We start from the raw sequence: 19,182 nt of genomic DNA, 5'->3' as shown, positions 1-19,182 counted from the left end.
AAAGCTTCTGCACCGTAAAAGAAACAATCAACAAAGTGAAAAGACAAACCATGGAATGGGAAAAAATATTTGCAAACTATCCATCTGACAAAGGATTAATAATCAGAATACATAGGAGCTCAAACAACTCTCTAAGAAAAAAAAAATTGGTCGGGTGAAGTGGCTCACACCTGTAATCCTAGCATTTTGGGAGGCTGAGGTGGGTGGATTGCTTGAGGTCAGAAGTTCAAGACCTGCCTGGCCAACATGATGAAACCCCATCTCTACTAAAAATACAAAAACTAGCCAGGCGTGGTGGCAGGTGCCCATAATCCTAGCTACTTGGGAGTATGAGGTAGGAGAATTGCTTGAACCTGAGAGGTGGAGGTTGCAGCGAGCCGAGATTGTGCCACTGCACTCCAGCCTGGGTGGCAAGAGCAAGATTCTGTCTGCCCCATCCCTCCCAAAAAAATAGAAAAAAAATCTAGGCCAGCCATGGTGGCTTACACCTGTAATCCCAGCACTTTGGGAGGCTGAGGCAAGCAGATCACCTGAGGTCAGGAGTTCGAGACCTAGCCTGGCCAACATGGTGAAACCTCATCTTTACTTAAAAAAAATACAAAAATTAGCCAGGCATGGTGGCGCACACCTGTAATCCCAGCTACTAGGCAGGTTGAGGCATGCGAATTGCTTGAACCTGAGAAGTGGAGGCTGCAGTGGGCTGAGATCGCGCTACTGCACTCCAGCCTGGACGATAGAGACTCCATCTCAAAAAGAAAATTTAAAAAAAAAGAAAAAATCTAATAATCTGATTTTAAAAACAGGCAAAAGATCTTAATACACATTTCTCAAAAGAAGAGATACAAATGGCAAACAGGTAAATGAAAAGGTGCTCAGCATCATTAATCATCAGACAAATGCAAATCAAAACTACAGTGAGATATCATCTCACCTCAGTTAAAATGGCTTTTATCCAAAAGACAGGCAATAATGAATGCTGGTGACGATGGGGAGAAAATAAACTTTTGTATAGTGTTGGGGGGAATGTAAATTAATACAAGCGTGGAGAACAGTATGGAGGTTCCACAAAAAACTAAATAAAGAACTACCATATGATCCAGAAATCTCACTGCTAGGTATATACCCCTCTCCCCAAAAAAGACAAATCAGTATATGGAAAATGTATCTACACTCCTGTTTATTGCAGCACTATTCACAATAGCCAAGATACGGAAGCAACCTAAGTGTCCATCAAAAGACGAATAGATAAAGAAAATGTGGCACATATACAGAATGAAATACTATTCAGCTATAGGAAAGAATGAGATCCTGTCACCTGGAGGACAGATATTAAGTGATATAAGCCAGGCACAGAAAGACAAACTGCATGTGATAGCAGCGGCAGGCCGTCTGGAGCGGCCACTGCCATCACTCTGGCTGCACAGGGAGGCACAGCCAGGGCTGCATGCTTCATGGGGCCAGCGGAAGCTCCCCAGGTGCTGTTGCAGCCGCCCAAGCCACAGCTGTGGACCCAGGCATCCCTGTGCTCTCGGGACCAGGAGCAGGCAGGAGCCCCGCCCTCCTGGGCACAGCTGCAACCACCCAAACCAAGGCTATAGATCTGGGCCTCATGCTCCAAAGAGCAGGAGCCCTGGTCTCCTTGCGTGGCTTCTCCCTGCTGTCAGCACTTCTCCAATCTCACAGCACAGTCGGGGCCAAGCCCAGACATTGTTATGTCATGGCCCAGCCGGGTGTGCACATGCTCAGGGCAGGGCTGCCACGCCAGCCCCCTGCTTCCTCGGCCCCCTCTGGGCTTTAGGCACCAACGAGCATAGGAGGGAAGCTGAGGGAGGGGCTGAGAGCAGCTTGGTGCTGGCCTGCAGGCGCCCCTTGGCACCTATAGCCTGGGCGCCATGAACGGTAGCAGGAGGCAGACAGGTTCCTGGGCAGAAGTGGGTAGGTCCTGGGTGAGGGCCTGAAGGCTGGGGTCTGGGTTGCCAGTCCCACTTACAGGAGTGGGAACTCGTGGCGCTTTTCCCGGCCAGCCCATGGTCACTATGGACCAACTGGGGGTCACCTCTCTGCTGAGAGCTGAACATTTGTTGGGATGACTGGCCTAGTGGAGAGGAGCTACCCTCTCTGCTAGGAGGTTGGGATACCCTGGCTACAGAAAGGAGCTGCCCGCTGCGGGGTTCCTCTGAGCTGTTCTATTGCTCAATAAAGCTCCTCTTTGTCTTGCTCACTCCCCACTTGTCTGCATACCTCATTCTTCCTGGTCGCAGGACAAAAACTCAGGACCCACCAAAGGGCGAGGCTAAAAGAGCTGTAACACAAACAGTGCTGAGACATGCCCCTGGCTCACCACACTGGAGGCAAAGAGAAGGAAAGAAGAGCTGCAGCCCTTCAAAAAGCCCAGATCTGGGAGCTCCCCAAGCCAGGGCTGTGACCCTCTCTCTTGGACCCTGCAATTCCTGGTGTCTGCAAGCTTCCAGGCACCAATGTGTTCCCTGGTGCCAGCCGTGGAAGCTGCTTGCGGTGCATCCGGTCTGGCTGCAGACTCGCAGAGAGATGGCACCTGTGCTGGCAACTGGAGCTGCTTGCCTTGCTGTAGCAGCCAGCATGTCTGACTGTGTGCAGTAGCCAGACCCTGTGCTTGCTCACACACCCCTTGCCATTCCATGCCTGACTTGTTCTTGACAGGCATGGGACCCAGGCCAGCAGCATGAGCCAAGTGCAACCTGCCAGGCTGAGTGGGTGAAATGAGCCCAGTGGGCCCGAGCAAAACTTGGGCAAAGGACCTACTGGCCACAAAAGTTTCTGGACAGAAAAACAACACCCCAAAGATCCAGTAACGTACGGTCTCACTCATTTGTGGGAGCTAAAAATTAAAACAATTGAACTCATGGAGATAAAGAGTAGAAAAATGGGAAAGATAGTGGTGGTCAGTGCAGGGGGTGGACAGACAAATGAGGATAATGGGCACAAAAATATATTCATAGTTAGAATGATAAGATCTAGTATCTGATAGCACAACAGGGTGATTACAGTCAACAAAAATTTATTGTACATTTTAAAATAGCTAAAGGAGTATAACTGGAATGTTTGTAACACAAAGAAAAAAGGATAAATGCTTGCTGTGATGGATACTCCATTTACCCTGATGTGATTACTATGCATTGTATGTCTGTAATAAAATATCTCATGTACCCCATAAATATATTCATGTACTACATACTCATAAAAATTAAAAATTAAAAAGAAAGTAGACATTGGAAGAAAGTAAGAAATAACATAAGGAGTAGGAAATGGGTGCATCTGGGTTATGAAGCACTGCATTGGGAAATAGTTTGTTTTATTTGTTATTTTGCTTTTATTAGACATTCTCAGGAACCAAAAGTGCTATAGATCAATTGGCCTTACTTCATTGAAAAGTTTTCCCATGACAATCTCAGACACTGCTGATGAGAATTTAAATCTGTTCAATTAGTCTGGAAGGCAATTTAGCGACACATATAAAAAAGCTTTAAAATTGTACATAGCCTTTGATCCACCTATAAGATTTTTTTCCCTAAAGAATTGATTAAAAAAAAGAAGTCCTTAAACATGTATGTATAAAGGATATTGATTGCAGAGAACATGAACATTTACAAAAATCAGAGAAAACAAATATCCAATAATATAGTATTAGTTCGATTATAATATATCTGAATAAAGGGATATGGAGTAGCCATTCTAAAAACAACATTCATATTTGTAGATTATGACATGATTATTGTTCTAGTTTTTTATAATGCTTTAATAAATGTGTACCCATTCAGTTCAGTTAATTAAAAGTTATAGAATCTCCTGTGTCAAAAAAAAAAAGGAATAAGTTAGACATATCTGTGTGGCTTTATTTCTGAGTTCTCTATCCTATTGATTTATGTATCTGTCTCTTTCCTTCCACCAATACTACACAATCTTGATTACTGTAACTACAGTAAGTCTTACAATTGGGTAGATTCATTCCTCCCTTTATTCTTATTTTTCAAAATCTTAGCTATCTCATTCCCTTACCTTTCCATATAAATTTTAGAATAATCTTTCCTTAATCTACAAAAAAATCTTGTCTGGGATTATGAATTGTTAGACTTCTTTATCTGTTTGAGGATAATTGATGTCTTTACTATGTTGAGTTTTACAATCCATATACATGGATTTAGATCTTTGTTTTCTATTTAGATCTTTGTTTCTCTCTATTTAGATCTTTGTTTTTCTCTATTTAGATCTTTGTTTTCTTTCATCAGTGTTGTACAGTTTTCAGTATAGAAGTTCTATACGTTTTGTTAGATTTACAGCAAGTATTTTTTTGAGTGAGTGTAAATGGAATTTTATTTTTAATTTTATGTGTGCACTTCCAGTATATAGAAATACAGTTTTGTATTTTGTTTTTATGTTTATTTTGTATTTTGCAATCTTGCTGAACTGACTTATTTTTGTTTGTTTGTTTGAGACAGAGTTTCACTCTCATTGCCCAGACTGGAGTGCAACGGCTCGATCTCGGCTCACCGCAACCTTCACCTCCCAGGTTCAAGTGATTCTCCTGCCTCAGGCTCCTGAGTAGCTGGAACCACAAGTGCATGCCACCACGCCTCGTTAATCTTTGCAGTTTTGGTAGAGATGGGGTTTCACCATGTTGGCCAGGATGGTCTTGATCTCTTGACCTCGTGATCTGCCCGCCTCAGCCTCCCAAAGTGCTGGGATTACAGGCGTGAGCAACTGTGCGCGGCTGACTTATTAATTCTAAAAATTTTCTGTAGATTCCTTGGGATTTTCTATGTGGACAAACATGTCATCTGCAAATAGGGACAGCTTAGTTCTTCGTTTCTAATTTATACACCTTTTATTTCTTTCTTGCCTTATTGCACTGGCTAGAACTTCTAGCACTATATTAAACTCAGTAAGAGTGATGAGTGTGAAAATCCTTGCCTTCTTTTTAATCTTAATGGAGAGGCATCTGGTTTTTCACCATTAAGTGTAATAATAGCTGTATGTATTTTTATAGACGGTCTTTATGGAGTTAAAAAAGTTTTCCTCTATTCCTAGTTTTCTGAGAGTTTTCATCATAAATGGGTATTATATTTCGTTAAGTACTTTTTCCTGCATCTATTGATATAATCCTGTATTTTTTTTTCTTCTTTAACCTTAAAATATGATGGATTACATTGATTTATTTTCTATTATTGAACCATCCCTAGAATAAACACCACTTGGTTATAATGTATAATTCTTTTTTACATATTGTTGCATTCTATTTTGTTAAGAACTTTGTGTCTACATTCATCAAAGATACTGGTCTGCAGTTTTGTTTGTTTATACCATCTCTTTCTGGTTTTGGTATCAGAGTAATACTGGCTTCATAAAACGAATTGGTAGGTGCTCTCCTCTATTTTCTGAAAAATATTTTATAGAATTAGTGTTATTTCTTCTTTAAACATTTGGGAAAATTCCCCAGTGAAACAATCAGGGCCTGGAGTTTTTTTTCTTGGGAATTTTTAAATTACAGATTTAATTTCCTGAATAGTTACAGGGCAACTTAAATTATTTATTTCATATTGCATAAGTTGTGGTACTTTGTGTTTGGAGGAGTTGTTTCATTTCATCTAAACTGTCAAAAACATGTGCATAGAGGTTTTGCAGTATTCCCTTACTTTTTTATGTTTGTATAGTCTACAGTGATATTTAATTTCTGGTATTGGTAATTTGTCTTTCCTCTTATTCTTCTTTTTCAGTCTTGCTAGAGGTTTGTAATTCTATTGATCTTTTCAAAGAACCAGCCCTTTGTTTCATTGGCTTACTCTACTGTTTTTCGGTTTCTAATTTTATGGATTTCTGTTATCTTTATTATTTCCTTCCTTGTGTTTGCTTTGGATTTATTTTGCTATTTTTTTCCTAGATTATTGAGGTGAGAGCTCTGATCATCATTATTATTATTTGTAGTGACAGGTTCTCACTATGTTGCTGAGGCTAGTCTCAAACTCCTGGCCTCAGGCAATCCTCCCACATTATATTTTAATGGAATTACACTATAAATCTTTAACTCATTGCAGTCCACTTAGGGGTAATAATATAAGTTGTTTCAGGTAAAATATAGTAAACTTGCAGCAATATAACTCCAATAAATTCCCCCACCCCACCCCACCTTCTGAGCTATTGCCTTGTATATATAATCAATATATAAGTCCAATACAAAAGTGTTATACTTTTTCTAAATAGTCCTATGTATTTTAAAGAAATAGGAAGAGAAAATAGAGAAATTTTATATTTGTTCACATATTTGCCATTTCAGGTGCTTTTTATTTTTTTCTGTGGATCTGAGTTACCATCTGGTACCATTTTTCCTTAGCCCAAAGAACCTAATTTTTTGTAATGCAGGTCTGTTAGCAATAAATGTCTTGTTTTTATTCTTTCCTGCCCTATTCAAGATGTCTTTATCTTGTTTTCATGTTGAGTCCAGGCAACAAAACTGCTTGATATAGAATTCTTGTTTGACATATTTTTTCCTTTTTAAGCACTTTGAATATGTTATTCCAATATCATCTGTCCTCCATTGTTTTTTGATGAGACATTGGCTTGTAAGTCATACCCTTGTTCTCTGTACATGTGTCTTTCTATTATTTTCAATGTTTTATCTTTGGCTCTCAGCAATTTGATTATGATATGAGGGACTATGCATAAGAAAATTTAAGGAACCAAGTCTGGCAATAACATACATTAGTTTCACTACCATCCAACTGGTTAGATTCAATCACATGGCCACTCTTAACTATAAGGGAAGCTGGGGAATACAGTCCAGCTGATTTCCCAGGAAGAAAATGGGTATTAGAAACAGCTGGCAATGTAATCCCAGCACTTTGGGAGGCCGAGACGGGCGGATTATGAGGTCAGGAGATCGAGACCATCCTGGCTAACACGGTGAAACCCCATCTCTACTAAAAAAATACAAAAAACTAGCCAGGCGAGGTGGTGGGCGCCTGTAGTCCCAGCTACTCGGGAGGCTGAGGCAGGAGAATGGCGTGAACCCGGGAGGCGGAGCTTGCAGTGAGCTGAGATCCGGCCACTGCACTCCAGCCTGGGCGACAGAGCGAGACTCCGTCTCAAAAAAAAAAAAAAAAAAAAAAAAACCACCATATATGTTGCCAAAGATGCGTATGTGTCTAGGGACATATAACAAATGCACTGTGGGGAACACAAGAGGAACTGATTGATGTGCAAATCAGGAATGAAGGGAACAAATAAAAGAACAGGAGAGGGGCCTTTCATGGACTGATCCTAACGTAGTGTCACGAACTTAGGAGGAGGATTAACTCAATTCTCATTAATTGAGAATTCTCATTAATCTGTGTACCAAGAGCAAGAGAAAAGACCAATAGCAGTGGTGCCAGCAGTGCCATGCTTACTAGACTGATTCTAACATGTTACCTTAGATTTTGCAGTGGTTCATCCTCTGTTGATTCCTGTCTGTTTCACGCCTCACCTCCAGACTTCACAGTTCTGTGAATTACTTATTGCTATCCTTCCAATAACTTTTCTTTCTTCTTTTTTTTTTTTTTTTTTGAGACTGAGTCTTGCTTGGTCACCCAGGCTGGAGTACAGTGGTGCGATCTCAGCTCACTGCAACCTCCACCTCCTGGGGTCAAGCAATTCTCTTGCCTTAGCCTCCTGATTACAGGCATACATCATTAGAGCCCAGCTAATTTTTGTATTTTTAGTAGGGATGGGGTTTCACTGTGTTGGCCAGGTGGTCTCGAACTCCTGACCTCGTGATCCGCCCACCTTGGCCTCCCACAGTGCTGGGATTACAGGCATGAGCCACCACGCCTGGTCAATTTTTTTTTCTTAACCAGTTTATTGTAGTCAAACTTATACTATTACAGAGTAGATTTATTTTACCTGTTGAATGTCCAGTCCTAGGTTGAACTTAACCCATCACAGTAGGCATCCTCATTTTGTTCTCGGCCTCAGTGGGAATGCTGCAGGTTTTCAAAGCTGGAAAGCTGTTGCAGAAAGCTCAGTATCTACATAAACTTGCTTTCCAGCAGCAACAACCACAACAGCAGAAAGACAGCCTTTACCTCCCAAGTCTCAAACGAAGAAATCTAATTGGTGGAACTGATCTTGTACTCAGAACCCTAGCTTCAGGGGTTTTAATTTCTCCAGGTAGCAAAGAATTTGAGGCAACCAGGTGAATGGATACATTTACTATGGTGGATGCATACTATGGAATACTCCTGCAGCTGATGGAAGCAACAAACTAGATGACCAGCTACATGGATTACACTGGTTTTTTATCTTTTTTTTTTTCCAGCTGCTAGCCTCTCCATATCTCCCCCCACAACTCCCCCAATTCCCTCCCCTACCCACCCCCACCCCAACATTCTGGCTGTGTTGCTGTAGCCGGGATTCTACAAACATTTCCCAGAATCCATTGCCAAATTTCCTGTTAGGGTCTGCCAATAGGATGCCCCAAAGAAAACCTGAAAGAGAGGAGACTTCATTCCTGTTTTCCAGTTGTCACATGTTCTCAGCTGCAGACATCTGGCTTCTACTAGCTAGTTCTGCACTCAACATCAGCTTGCCACACATCTCAGAGATATTAGCAGCAGTCTGACTACCCACTTGGCAGTCTGAGATCAGTCATCCCTTGCTTTCCCACCCTCAGGGCCATGCCTTTCCTCAGAGTTTGTATAAGCACCAAGATACCCAGAGGGAGCTTCTCCCATAAAAGTATCAGTCAAAGAAGGCCCCTTCTCTGAGTTCCTAGTTTCTGGTAGTCACATCACCTCTTCCCTTTTGTTTTCCCAGGCCTTGGAATATTCTGATTTCTACAGTTACTAATTTTTGAATTACAACAGCAACTTCTTTCTACTCTTTTAGTCTTCTAATACTTGTAATTAAGTCTCTGTATTAAAAGCCCTCCTCTTGAAATACTTAGTGTGGTTTCTGTTTTCCTGACTGGGTCCTGACTGATAACATGAATGAATATTAAAAAACACAGTTGAGTGATTTTAAAAAGAAGACAAGATTTGTAGACAATACTCCATAGAAATAAAGCACACACAAAAAAGGAAATTTCACATTTAATAAGAATATCTGTATAAAAGAGGAAGTTAGAGTTTTTCAGTTGCCTAAGATCTTTGGATAACATATCGAAACTGATGACAAGAGGTGATAGGAACCAACACATTCCAAATAAAGGTACTAGATATATCCACATGAAGTTTATTCTAAGACAGTAAAGCTGATCCAGAAGACTGCTACACTTTCTATTGTATATGAGATTAGAAATAAAAGATTCATTGATGGGAATCTTTAGGAATAGGGATAACTTCTCCCTGCAAGACAAAGGAGTAGTATGCTCCCTTCATTCTAGTAGAGCCCTCCTGAGTGAGGAGGGCTTCAACAGAATCATTTGTAGATATTAGTGTTTCCATGTGAGGGAGAGGCATTACATTCATTCAGCATTACATTCTCTAGATAGAGACTTGCTAAGCTCAGAAATGTACAGACCCATCTCCATTTGGCCACCAGAGTGGAATGTGGCACAGAGGATTCTTGGGAGAACATAACCTGAATCACTTATGAGGATTTGGAGCCATGTGAATTATAGAGACTGGCACTTCTCACATATATGAGTCAGGCTGGCTGGGACAAGGCAGGGTGAGAAAAGCAAGCCGCTGGCTGGGTTGCACTTATAGTTTGGCAGGACAAATATGTATGCATTTCCTGAGGGTTCCATGAAAGGTAACCAGTCTTGAGGGTTTGCTGGGACCATTCCCAGGAGGGCTGTGTACGAGGGTGAGGCACTTTAGCACAAGGAGGCTGTGGATACATTGTCAGGGTCAGGGGCTGAAGAGCTGAAGGGCAGTGTGGGCTGTGCATCAAAAAGAGGCAGTCAAAGTCAGTTAGTGCTCCAGTCCTCACGGAGAGCTCCAGAGAACCCCAATAGCTCAAACAGGAGTCAACATTTAAATGCTTGTCTGCACAGAACACACCAATGGTACATTGATCACATAAGTTGAGACTTTATCCTCTAATATGCCCTCCCCCATTCCAATCCTAGAAGAGACAGAGGAGGTAAAGGATGAGTGAAATAATGACCATGTTCTCCCAAACCACTGAGATAGAGGAACAGCAGCTTTAAACTGGATGAGCTGCTGGCAGGTCCCCGAGATGTGGCAAAGAGTGGGGATGAAAAACATACATACATACATATGTATCTGTAATATTACATATTATACATATACTTGTTTTATTTATTTATTGAGACAGGATCTCAGTTACCCAGGCTGGAGTACAGTAGCACAACCACAGCTCACTACAGCCTGAAACTCCTGGGCTCAAGCAATCCTCCCACCTCAGCCTCCCTAGTAGCTGAGTAGCTCCCCAAAACATATTTAAAATGTTAATACTTTAGATTGGTTTCAGTCATGTTATAGGGAATAATAGAACTTATTTATACCAGAGTATTAACAATGTAGAAGGACCCTTGAAATGAAGCCAAAAAGATAGGGGCTGTGGCAATTAGGGAGACTTCCAAGAAGTCTAATACTAAGTAGGGCATCCCTGCTTAATCAATAACACTTCATTTTGTGACTGTGAGACAAGAAAACTACAGAGACCTCATCCCTAACATCCTTCAGCTCCTGAACCAATGCCAAGTCACCTAACTCCAGGTTATATGACAAAAAAAAAAAGAAAAAAATAATCTGCTTAGGACATTCTTTAGTGGGATTTGTTTTTCCAGTCACAGACACAATGACTGATTTTAAAAGAGTATATCAACTCCCTATTGGGAGTATATGTTTTCCCCTGATTTGAAATTCATAGGACAAATAGAAAGTGTTGACTGGCATCTAGCAAGATAATTAAATATCTGAAACACCCTGAAGGAAACAAAGAGGGTATTGTGGTCAAGAGTAAGGTGGACAGGATACCATAGAAGATATATCCAGTGTATATAATAACTGCTAAAACACCCTCAAAACTCATCAGCAGAATGTAATCAGGTTTATTTTCTTGTTCAAAGTCCAACATGGATGTTCTTGGTCAAGTAGCTGTTATGGTCTAAATAGTAACTCAGATATTCAGACTTCTTCTATGCTATGACTCCAACACTGTCAAAACATGTGCTTCAAGGTCACCTTGAAGAGGGAGGAAGAGAATATGGAAACGGCTCAGCCACCCTTTAACTGCCTTGGTCTAGTATTGAAACATCATTTCCACTCGTTTTCCACTGGTGAGAACTACTCACACATGCCTAGATGCATGGAACTGGGAAACGCAGTTTACCTGTGTCCACAAAGAGGACATTTCGGTGAGCATCTGGCCAGTTTCTTCCACAGAAGCAAAGGTAATAGTGGTATGAAGTCAGGAAGATGAAAATGAGCTCACTGGGGAAACAGTATTCAAGGAAGATGGAGCACGTGCAAAGACTCTCAGTACAAACAGTATGGAAAGCTTGAGGAATAAAAAAGCAAGTCTGTGTGGCTGGAGTTTTGTGAAAGGGGAGGAGTGGGTTAAGATGCAGATGGTGATGGTGATGGAGGCCTGGGCAAGATCACACAGGGCCTGAAGAGTTTGTCTTTTGTTCTCGGGGCAGTGAGAATCCATTGAAGGACTTTAAGCAGAGAAGTGACATAAGCTGATTTGCATTTTAAAAAGATCACATGGCTGTGTGGACAATTAATTGCTTTGGGGACAGGAGTAGAAGCAATTAGACCAGTAAGGCAGTTACGGCAGGAGTTGGGTATCCTAAAACCAGATGGCTGGTCAGAGAATTCACCTGGATGAGAATTCACCTGGAAGGAGGATGACTTACGGATGAAAGGTTCTAATTACTGGTATCTGTGAAAAGCTGTAGAGTTTTGTGCAATTACATAAATGGTTGGGTTTGGAGCTGAGCGGTGTCTCTGCCAAGATCATGTTGTTTATTTTAGAACTGTGTTCCCTTAGGACTATATTATGGGAACAGAAGCTGGAGCACACCAGTAACTGCAGAAGCAGTAACTAGTTATTCGGAGAACTCTAAAAGGGATGCTGAACAAGCATGAGGCACGGATAACCAAACCCAATTTTATTCTTGTCTCTTACCACCCCTCCAAATTTTATTCACTGGGAGGTACTCTCCTTGCTATGGAGAAAAATTGCAGCTAGGTTGTGATGTTCTTGATAGTCCTGTGATCAGTTTAAGGAGCAAGCATCTCAATTAGAACGTCTAATCCTGTGTAACAACAATCTGCACCTGTTGTAGTTTTAAATCTTTTTTCCCCTCCCAGCTCTGCCCCAGCTAAGTCTAGAAGCCTGCACTGGGAAAGGGAGGAGGGATTGGTATGCTCTTTGCTCTCCTCAGCTCCTCTCTACCTAATCACTGCTGATTGCTCTGGGCCCAAGTGATGAGGAGAGGTAAGGAGATAAATCAGTCTGGCCTGACTGGGTATTTCTGTGCCCTCTGGGCCTGGAAGATACTTCCTCTCCCCCATTCTCACTCTCAAATGATAAACTGGCTTCCTGCTTCCTGAAAAAAAAAAAAAATCAAAGCAACCAGAAATGAACTTCTGGGGCCCTATTAGGAACTCTGGAAGAGGGTTTTCACAATGGAGCAACCTCTTACTACTCCCATTTACCTCAAACAGGCCCTCCACATTACTCAGCAATCCTTACCCCACTACATTCTGAGTTCTCTCTCATCTCAACAGCACTCGACAGCTAACAACCTGCCCATCCTCCCATATTAAAAAAAAAAAAAATCGGCTGAGCGTGGTGGCTCACGCCTGTAATCTGAGAACTTTGGGAGGCTGAGGCAGGCCGATCACTTGAGGTCAGGAGTTCGAGACCAGCCTGGCCAACATGGTGAAATCCCGTCTTTACTAAAAATACAAAAATTAGCTGAGCATGGTGACTTCAGCCTGTATTCCCAGCTACTCGGGAGGCTGAGGCGGGAGAATTGCTTGAACCAGGAGGCAGAGGTTTCAGTGACCCGAGATCATGCCACCGCATTCTAGCCTGGGCCACAGAGCAAGACTCTGTCTTAAAAAAAAATAATAATAACAATAACTCTCCTGGTTTTACTCCTACATCTCTGGGTGAACCTTCTCCTCTTCCATCACCTTTACTGGTTCATTTTGCTTTATCCATCCATGACAGGTTCCTCAGTTCTATTCTGAGCCATTTTCTCTTCTTATTGTCTTACCCTGAATATCTCATCTATTCTGACTTTAATTACCACGTCTAGGCTGCTGATTCCCAGACCCCCAGCACAGATCTCACGCATGTCCCACTTCCTGAAATCCAACACTCTGAATGGCATCACCAGCCTACCCACAGTTGCTCAAGCCAGAACCCTGGAACTTACTTCAGATTCCTCTCTTACCATCCTCGGCATCCCACCAATTCTACCTAATGAAGTTCTCCTGTCTGCCTACTTCTTCCATCATGACTAGTCAACAGTGCCCTCATCTTGTGCCCTAGAACCTGGGTTTCTATAACACCCCTGTTCTCATCCATCCCACTCAGCTGGACCCTGTCATTCCTTATCTCTCCCTAGGTGAATAAGTACACTGGCTATATCTCAAATGACAAGCTTTGGGAATATAAAGATAAATACGGCTTGAGAAAACTACAGCCAAATGCACAAATGAATCACAATGCAATATTTAAAAGCTGAAGTAGCACTCTTCACATAGTACTTTGAGAGTACAGATGAAGAATTGATTTTGCTTTGGGAGTAGAATAGGAAACAACTAGGTTATTTGGAAAGGTGAGCAAATTGCCAGTCAGATGAGTATTCAGCAGAAAGAACAGTATGTGTAGAGGCACTGTGCAGTGCCTGTTTAATGATTCACAGCCCAGTCTCCAAACACGCCCACTGACCTACAGCCTGTTTCAAAACCTCCATCCCCTTATTAAAGACATTCAACTGGCTTTAGGGCCATAGAACCTATGATCTCCCGATGGGTACTGTCAAGTATTCCTGGAAACAAGTACAAGAGGCCATATCTTTACACCTAGACACATGGCAGATATCTTCTCGGGGAGGCCTAGAATCTATCATTCAAACTCACCTTCCCTCAGCACCTTGCCTTTAGCTTTCCCAGGACATGCTGATCTGAGTCCACTGCAAGGCAGAAACAATGGACAGACTCTTCCACCAATGAACAGCCCAATTCCCCAAACCCCACACGGCATCAACAAGTTGTTTACGAACAGAGACCCAGCTCCCTCACTACCCCTCCAAGGACAGAAGCTCAGAATCTATTAAGAGTCAATAAATAGCCTATGAAGTAAGCCTGCTGAAAGGCCTAGCCTCTCCCAGAGGCTTCCTTAGTTAACAAATCCATTCTTTACCCCTCAGCCTCCAACTAGCCTAGGGAACATCTTCAAAAAACAATAAGGCTTACAACATATAATAGTCATAGCTAGTTTACTGAGCACCTCCTATGTTCCCAGCCCTGGCTACAAATTTCCCCAGTTAATCCACACGACCACCTTGCAAGACAGAAATTCTACCATTTTCCAAATGAGGAATGTGACACACAGAGATTAAATGACTTTAAGTGCCTCTAGGTAGCAGGCCAGGAATTAAATCCAGGTCTACCTGATTCCAAAATCCGTGCTCTCAGCCATAAACATTCCAAAGTCCCACAGGATAATACGTGTTGGGAGTGCCTTGATGCTATATGGTTCCAAAGATGGAGATGAGGGGAGAGGGGAAAGATAAACCACTAGAAATGCTCAGTACAGGGACATCCAAACAGTCTCAAGTTAGTGGCTCAGACTGACGTGTTGAGCCAGGATGTTGGCGGACCAACAGTTGCCTCAGAGTCAAGCAGCAACAGCTGCCTGTCTGCAACCTTAAAGGCCTGGGCAAACTGAAGCTGAAGGAGCAGAAACTATGAGTGAGCAGAGGAAGCTGAACTGTAGACAGATCAGATGACAGCAGAGTGGAAATAGCAGGACAGAAAGGCCATGTGTCTTCTTACTTGGAAAGACAAGCCAAACCTAAAGATGCCTTGAATTCCAAACCATCTAATTTTCATGACACCTAAAGTGTCATGAAACAGACAGATATCCCCATGTTCTCACAATAAACTCTTTATTGTTTAGCTAGCCCCGGTGACTTTATGCATATTATAACCAAGAAGGCTTCAGTACAGCAAGTCTGAGAGGTTTTTTTTTTTTTTTGAGACAAAGTCTCGCTCTGTCGCCCAGGCTGGAGTGCAGTGGCTCAATCTTGGCTCACTGCAAGCTCTCCCTCCCAGGTTCACGCCATTCTCCTGCCTCAGCCTCCCAAATAGTTGGGACTACAGGCGCCCGCCACCATGCCTGGCAAATTTTTTGTATTTTCAGTAGAGACGGGGTTTCACCGTGTTACCCAGGAGGATGGTCTTGATCTCCTGACCTCGTGATCCGCCTGCCTTGGCCTCCCAAAGTGCTGGGATTACAAGCATGAACCAACGTGCCCAGCTGAGTCAGAGGTTTTATCACACTTTGTCCTCGGGGTCCACCAGGAACCAGGTCTTGGCTTACAGCCAGGCTGAAAATAGTCTTCACAGTTCTGAGCCTGGAGTTTGAGCTCTGCCTCCCCTTTCAAGGAAGATCCAGAGGTCACCTGCGCTTGTAGAGACATGGATGAAGCTTCAGGCCTGAAAGTTGAACCTTGGGTCCTACCTGAGGGGGCCCAGTCTTTTGGAAATCAAACAGGAAGAAGTGGCTGTTGGTCAGGTCCTAGGGGCAGAAAAGACCCAGTGAGAACCAAATCCTCATCCCAACACCTTAAAACACCTCCCTCTATGTACTGCCTCTGCTCAGAAAGCTTCCCAGGGCTCCCACCTCCGTTGGGGAGCAAAATGTCTGTTCCTGTGCATGAAGCCTCCTTCCTGAACACCAGTATCCTGAAAAGGGCCACATGAGACAAAAACAGGTATAGACTTCTTGGGGCCCTCACCTTGGAGACAATCTTGAAGCCCAGCTTGGTCACAGCCCGAAGAAAGGTCCGAACATCCTCAAAGCGGCTGCTGACCTCAGCCACTTTCAGGAGACCCCTGAGAAGGACAGAAAGTTCTGTGTAAATGCACAGACCCCATGCATGCACACATACATACATCCATCTGTGTCCTGGGGGCTCTTACCCTGGCTTCAGTACTCGATTTGCCTCCTCTAAGAAGTCCCTGATGTTGGTTCCCATCAGTGAAAGGCAAAACACAGCCACATCCACAGACTCATCCTCCAGAGGAACCTGTGGAGAGTGAGAGTCTTGTATATGGCACACAGTGCAGAAGAAGAAAGCCAGCACTGAGACACCAGGATGGGAAAGGGGAAGGAAGGGTTAGAGATTAGCATATGGAGGTTGGGCCTAGAGCACAAGCCAGATAACATATAGGTTTACCTGGGCCATGTCACACACAGTGACCCGAGGATCCAGAGAAGCCAAGTCAAAGCAATGCACAGGGTTCCGGATACTTGAAGCCAAGCGGCAATCCCCACAGCCGAAGTCAGCCACCACTAGGGATGCAGGCCTGAGAGTGGAAGGCAAGGGTCACATATTGGTCTGATCTGAGCCTATTACTGACCCACCACATGGCTTCTCACAGTGCCTGACCCCCATTCACCGCTGGCGAAGATCCCTGGCGATGCCGTCCACTGGCTGCAGTGGCCACTTCTTCACCTGGCTCTGGAAGCCGCGGTGGTAGACAAGAAAAGCCTCAGGGTCTTCCTGGAAGAGACGCTGTGCAGCACTGCTGGGCCCTGAGTACAGCTGTTCATTGAGGTAGCGAAATCGGGCGCCATCCAGCCGCTGTGCCATGCGGGCTCGGAAATCCGCTGCCCGAGTCTCATGGCTGTCTGTCCTGGAAACAAGAGGCACCTCTGTCTTCTCTGTGGGGGCCTCAGCTGGAGCCTGGCCTGGCACCTGAGGTGGCCGAAACTTGTTCTTATGTCTTCTTTTGTTCTTTTGCCGGTTCCGCCACTGCTTGCGGCTTAATGTACGAGGGGGTTTAGAGGAAATGGACCCAGGGCTTTGCTTCGGTGGATCATTTGTAGTACTATCCTTCCAGGCTTTGGGACCTGCAGGGAGGGAGATGGGAAGGTGCACCTGAGGCAAAATCTCTTACATTCAGGTCATGGCAAGTCATCCCAGCCATACCTCTGTCTTTGAAACAGTGACTGTGGCCTGCATAAAAGTACTTCTTATTGCCTGAGTACACCATTAGCCCCAATCCTAATGGCAGTCAATAACCTCTGTTGTATGTAGAATCAGTTGACCTACTCCCTACCCCCGCCCCCGACACACACATATACACATCCAATGGTACCTGTTTGGTCAACACCATCCAGGTGCTGGGCTGAATTTATAGGGGCATGTTTCTGGCACTTCCTCTTTCTTTTCTCTTTTTCAGCAGAGTCACTGCCAACAAGAGCCTGTTTGTGGCATTTCTTCTTCCTTTCCACTTCTTCCTCAGAGTCACTGCAAGGTGGGCCCTGTTTTTCACATTTCTTCTTCCCTTTCTTCCTTCCTTCAACAGAGGCACTGGCAAACGATGCCTTTTGGGGGCATTTCTTCTTCCTTTCCTCCTCGTCCTCCTCAGAGTCACTGCTAGGTAGGCTGGGGGGATGCTGGGAAAGAGATGCTGCCTCTAGGGCCTGTAATGTGGCCAAGAGCTGGCGGCACTTGGAGCCCTGGGGGAAAACAAGGGGTGACAGTGGGCCTAAAGAGAATGGATGAGGCCTGGAGAATAAGAAGGGAGAGATGTCGACCTGATTCAGACTAGCAGAAGCAGCTGAATTCCTCCCAGTCAAGCCTGCCAGAACCCAGAAGAACTTTCACGTCACCACCCCAACTTCTGGGAAGCTGGAGAGCAGAGAAACCACCTATCCCACTTTCTTCAATGTGTAAATGAGTTAATAGAGGTTTTCCCAAAGGAAAGTGCTAAGGCCACAAGCAACAAGACCAAGGCCAGAGACCAGGAGTTCCAACCCTTCACCTTGAGCTTTTGCCTCCAGTTGATACATTCCCAAAAGAGGTAAGGAGGTTTCTGAACAGGAGGTACATGATCACACACGTATATTAAATATTTAACATGTCTCTAGCTGCAGTGTAGAAAAAAAACGGAAGGAGAGAAATTGCAGAGAGGCCAGCGGCTTGGACAATGGTAATGGGGCTAGGGGATGAAAAAAGAGGAAACAAAGTAGGTCGATTCCAAGTTGGAGGCAGACTGAAGCCTAAGAAAAGCCTGAGGAAGTACGGCCCTCACATCTGAGAGGCTCAAAGGAGAAGGTGTACTGTCGAGAAGGCTGATTCTGTGTTGCAGTCCTACTGGGTAATCCTAGGCCAGGCACTTACCTTGATTCTAAGTTACCCACACCCTCCCTTGAACAATGATACTGACAACTCTTACTTTCTCCAATCCATCCTCCATACTGTAACCAATGACCCTTTCAAAATACAAATCTGAAGAAATAATTCCATTGCTTAAAACCTTTCATTGGCTTCTACTCTAATATATGCAAAACTTCTAATCTACCTCTTGAACTTGAACAGCATCCCTTCTCATTTACTCTATATTCCAACCACAAGGATCACTTGTGTGTGTGACTCTAACAGAACATGCTCTCTTGCCCCAGGGCCCTTGTACGTACTTTTCCCTGTCTGAAGAACCCTCTTCGCTTCCCCAGCTTCTACTCAACAACTCTCTCTGACCCAACGTCAGTTTCTTTTGGAAATTCTCGGATCTTTAGATCAGGACTCGCCCTCAACGGTGCCACAGGTGTCCCTCCCTGCAATACACACAGCGCTGGGATCCACCAGCGTCTGCTTCGCGGCCTGAAACAGCTCCCATCGCCTCTGAGGGTCACTCACTTTGTTTTGCAAGGCGGCCGTAGGAGGAGGTCGTGAGATTACGGGCCCGAGGCCAGCGGCTACTGGGGCCGCCGAGGCCCACTCAGGCTCTTCGAACATGAGGGACCGGAGGGCAGGTTCGCTGAGTCCCCGATCTTCTCCACGTGCAGAGCTCTTCTCCGGGAGTCGGAGCGCTCACACCCGCCAGAACGGAGCCGGAAACCAAAGCGTGACAGCCAGGGGTTGCTAGAGCGGCCGGCGCGGCGCAGCGAACCATCGAGTTCAGCCAGCCGCGGCTAGAAGGGCAGGGAGGCGGTGGGAGGGGAGGG

At 44.2% G+C, this 19,182-nt stretch overlaps 1 protein-coding gene across 1 annotated transcript; it reads right to left on the bottom strand.

Moving 5' to 3' along the window:
• Positions 1–9,085: 9,085 nt before the first annotated feature.
• RRP8 (ribosomal RNA processing 8) lies at positions 9,086–19,135 on the bottom strand. Its single transcript, XM_008008456.3, has 7 exons — positions 18,875–19,135; positions 17,331–17,694; positions 16,629–17,082; positions 16,406–16,535; positions 16,149–16,255; positions 15,965–16,061; positions 9,086–15,744 (listed from the first exon to the last, which is right to left on the bottom strand). The coding sequence occupies exons 1-7, from the start codon at positions 18,971–18,973 to the stop codon at positions 15,625–15,627; spliced, it is 1,371 nt and encodes a 456-aa protein (XP_008006647.3). The 5' UTR covers positions 18,974–19,135; the 3' UTR covers positions 9,086–15,624.
• Positions 19,136–19,182: the final 47 nt, after the last annotated feature.

Source organism: Chlorocebus sabaeus, chromosome 1, assembly GCF_047675955.1.
Source record: "Chlorocebus sabaeus isolate Y175 chromosome 1, mChlSab1.0.hap1, whole genome shotgun sequence".
In the NCBI taxonomy this organism is placed as follows: domain Eukaryota; kingdom Metazoa; phylum Chordata; class Mammalia; order Primates; family Cercopithecidae; genus Chlorocebus; species Chlorocebus sabaeus.
This window is presented reverse-complemented; position numbering and strand designations above follow the sequence as displayed.

Bases quoted from the DNA above. Each gene is read 5' to 3' on its own strand.
- RRP8 (XM_008008456.3), bottom strand. From the start codon at position 18,973: ATGTTCGAAGAGCCTGAGTGGGCCTCGGCGGCCCCAGTAGCCGCTGGC. The intron at 16,256-16,405 runs GTAAACCTATAT...CACTCTCCACAG, and splicing joins CTGTGTGTGACATGGCCCAG to GTTCCTCTGGAGGATGAGTC. The intron at 15,745-15,964 runs GTGAGGGCCCCA...TTCTGCCCCTAG, and splicing joins GCTTCAAGATTGTCTCCAAG to GACCTGACCAACAGCCACTT.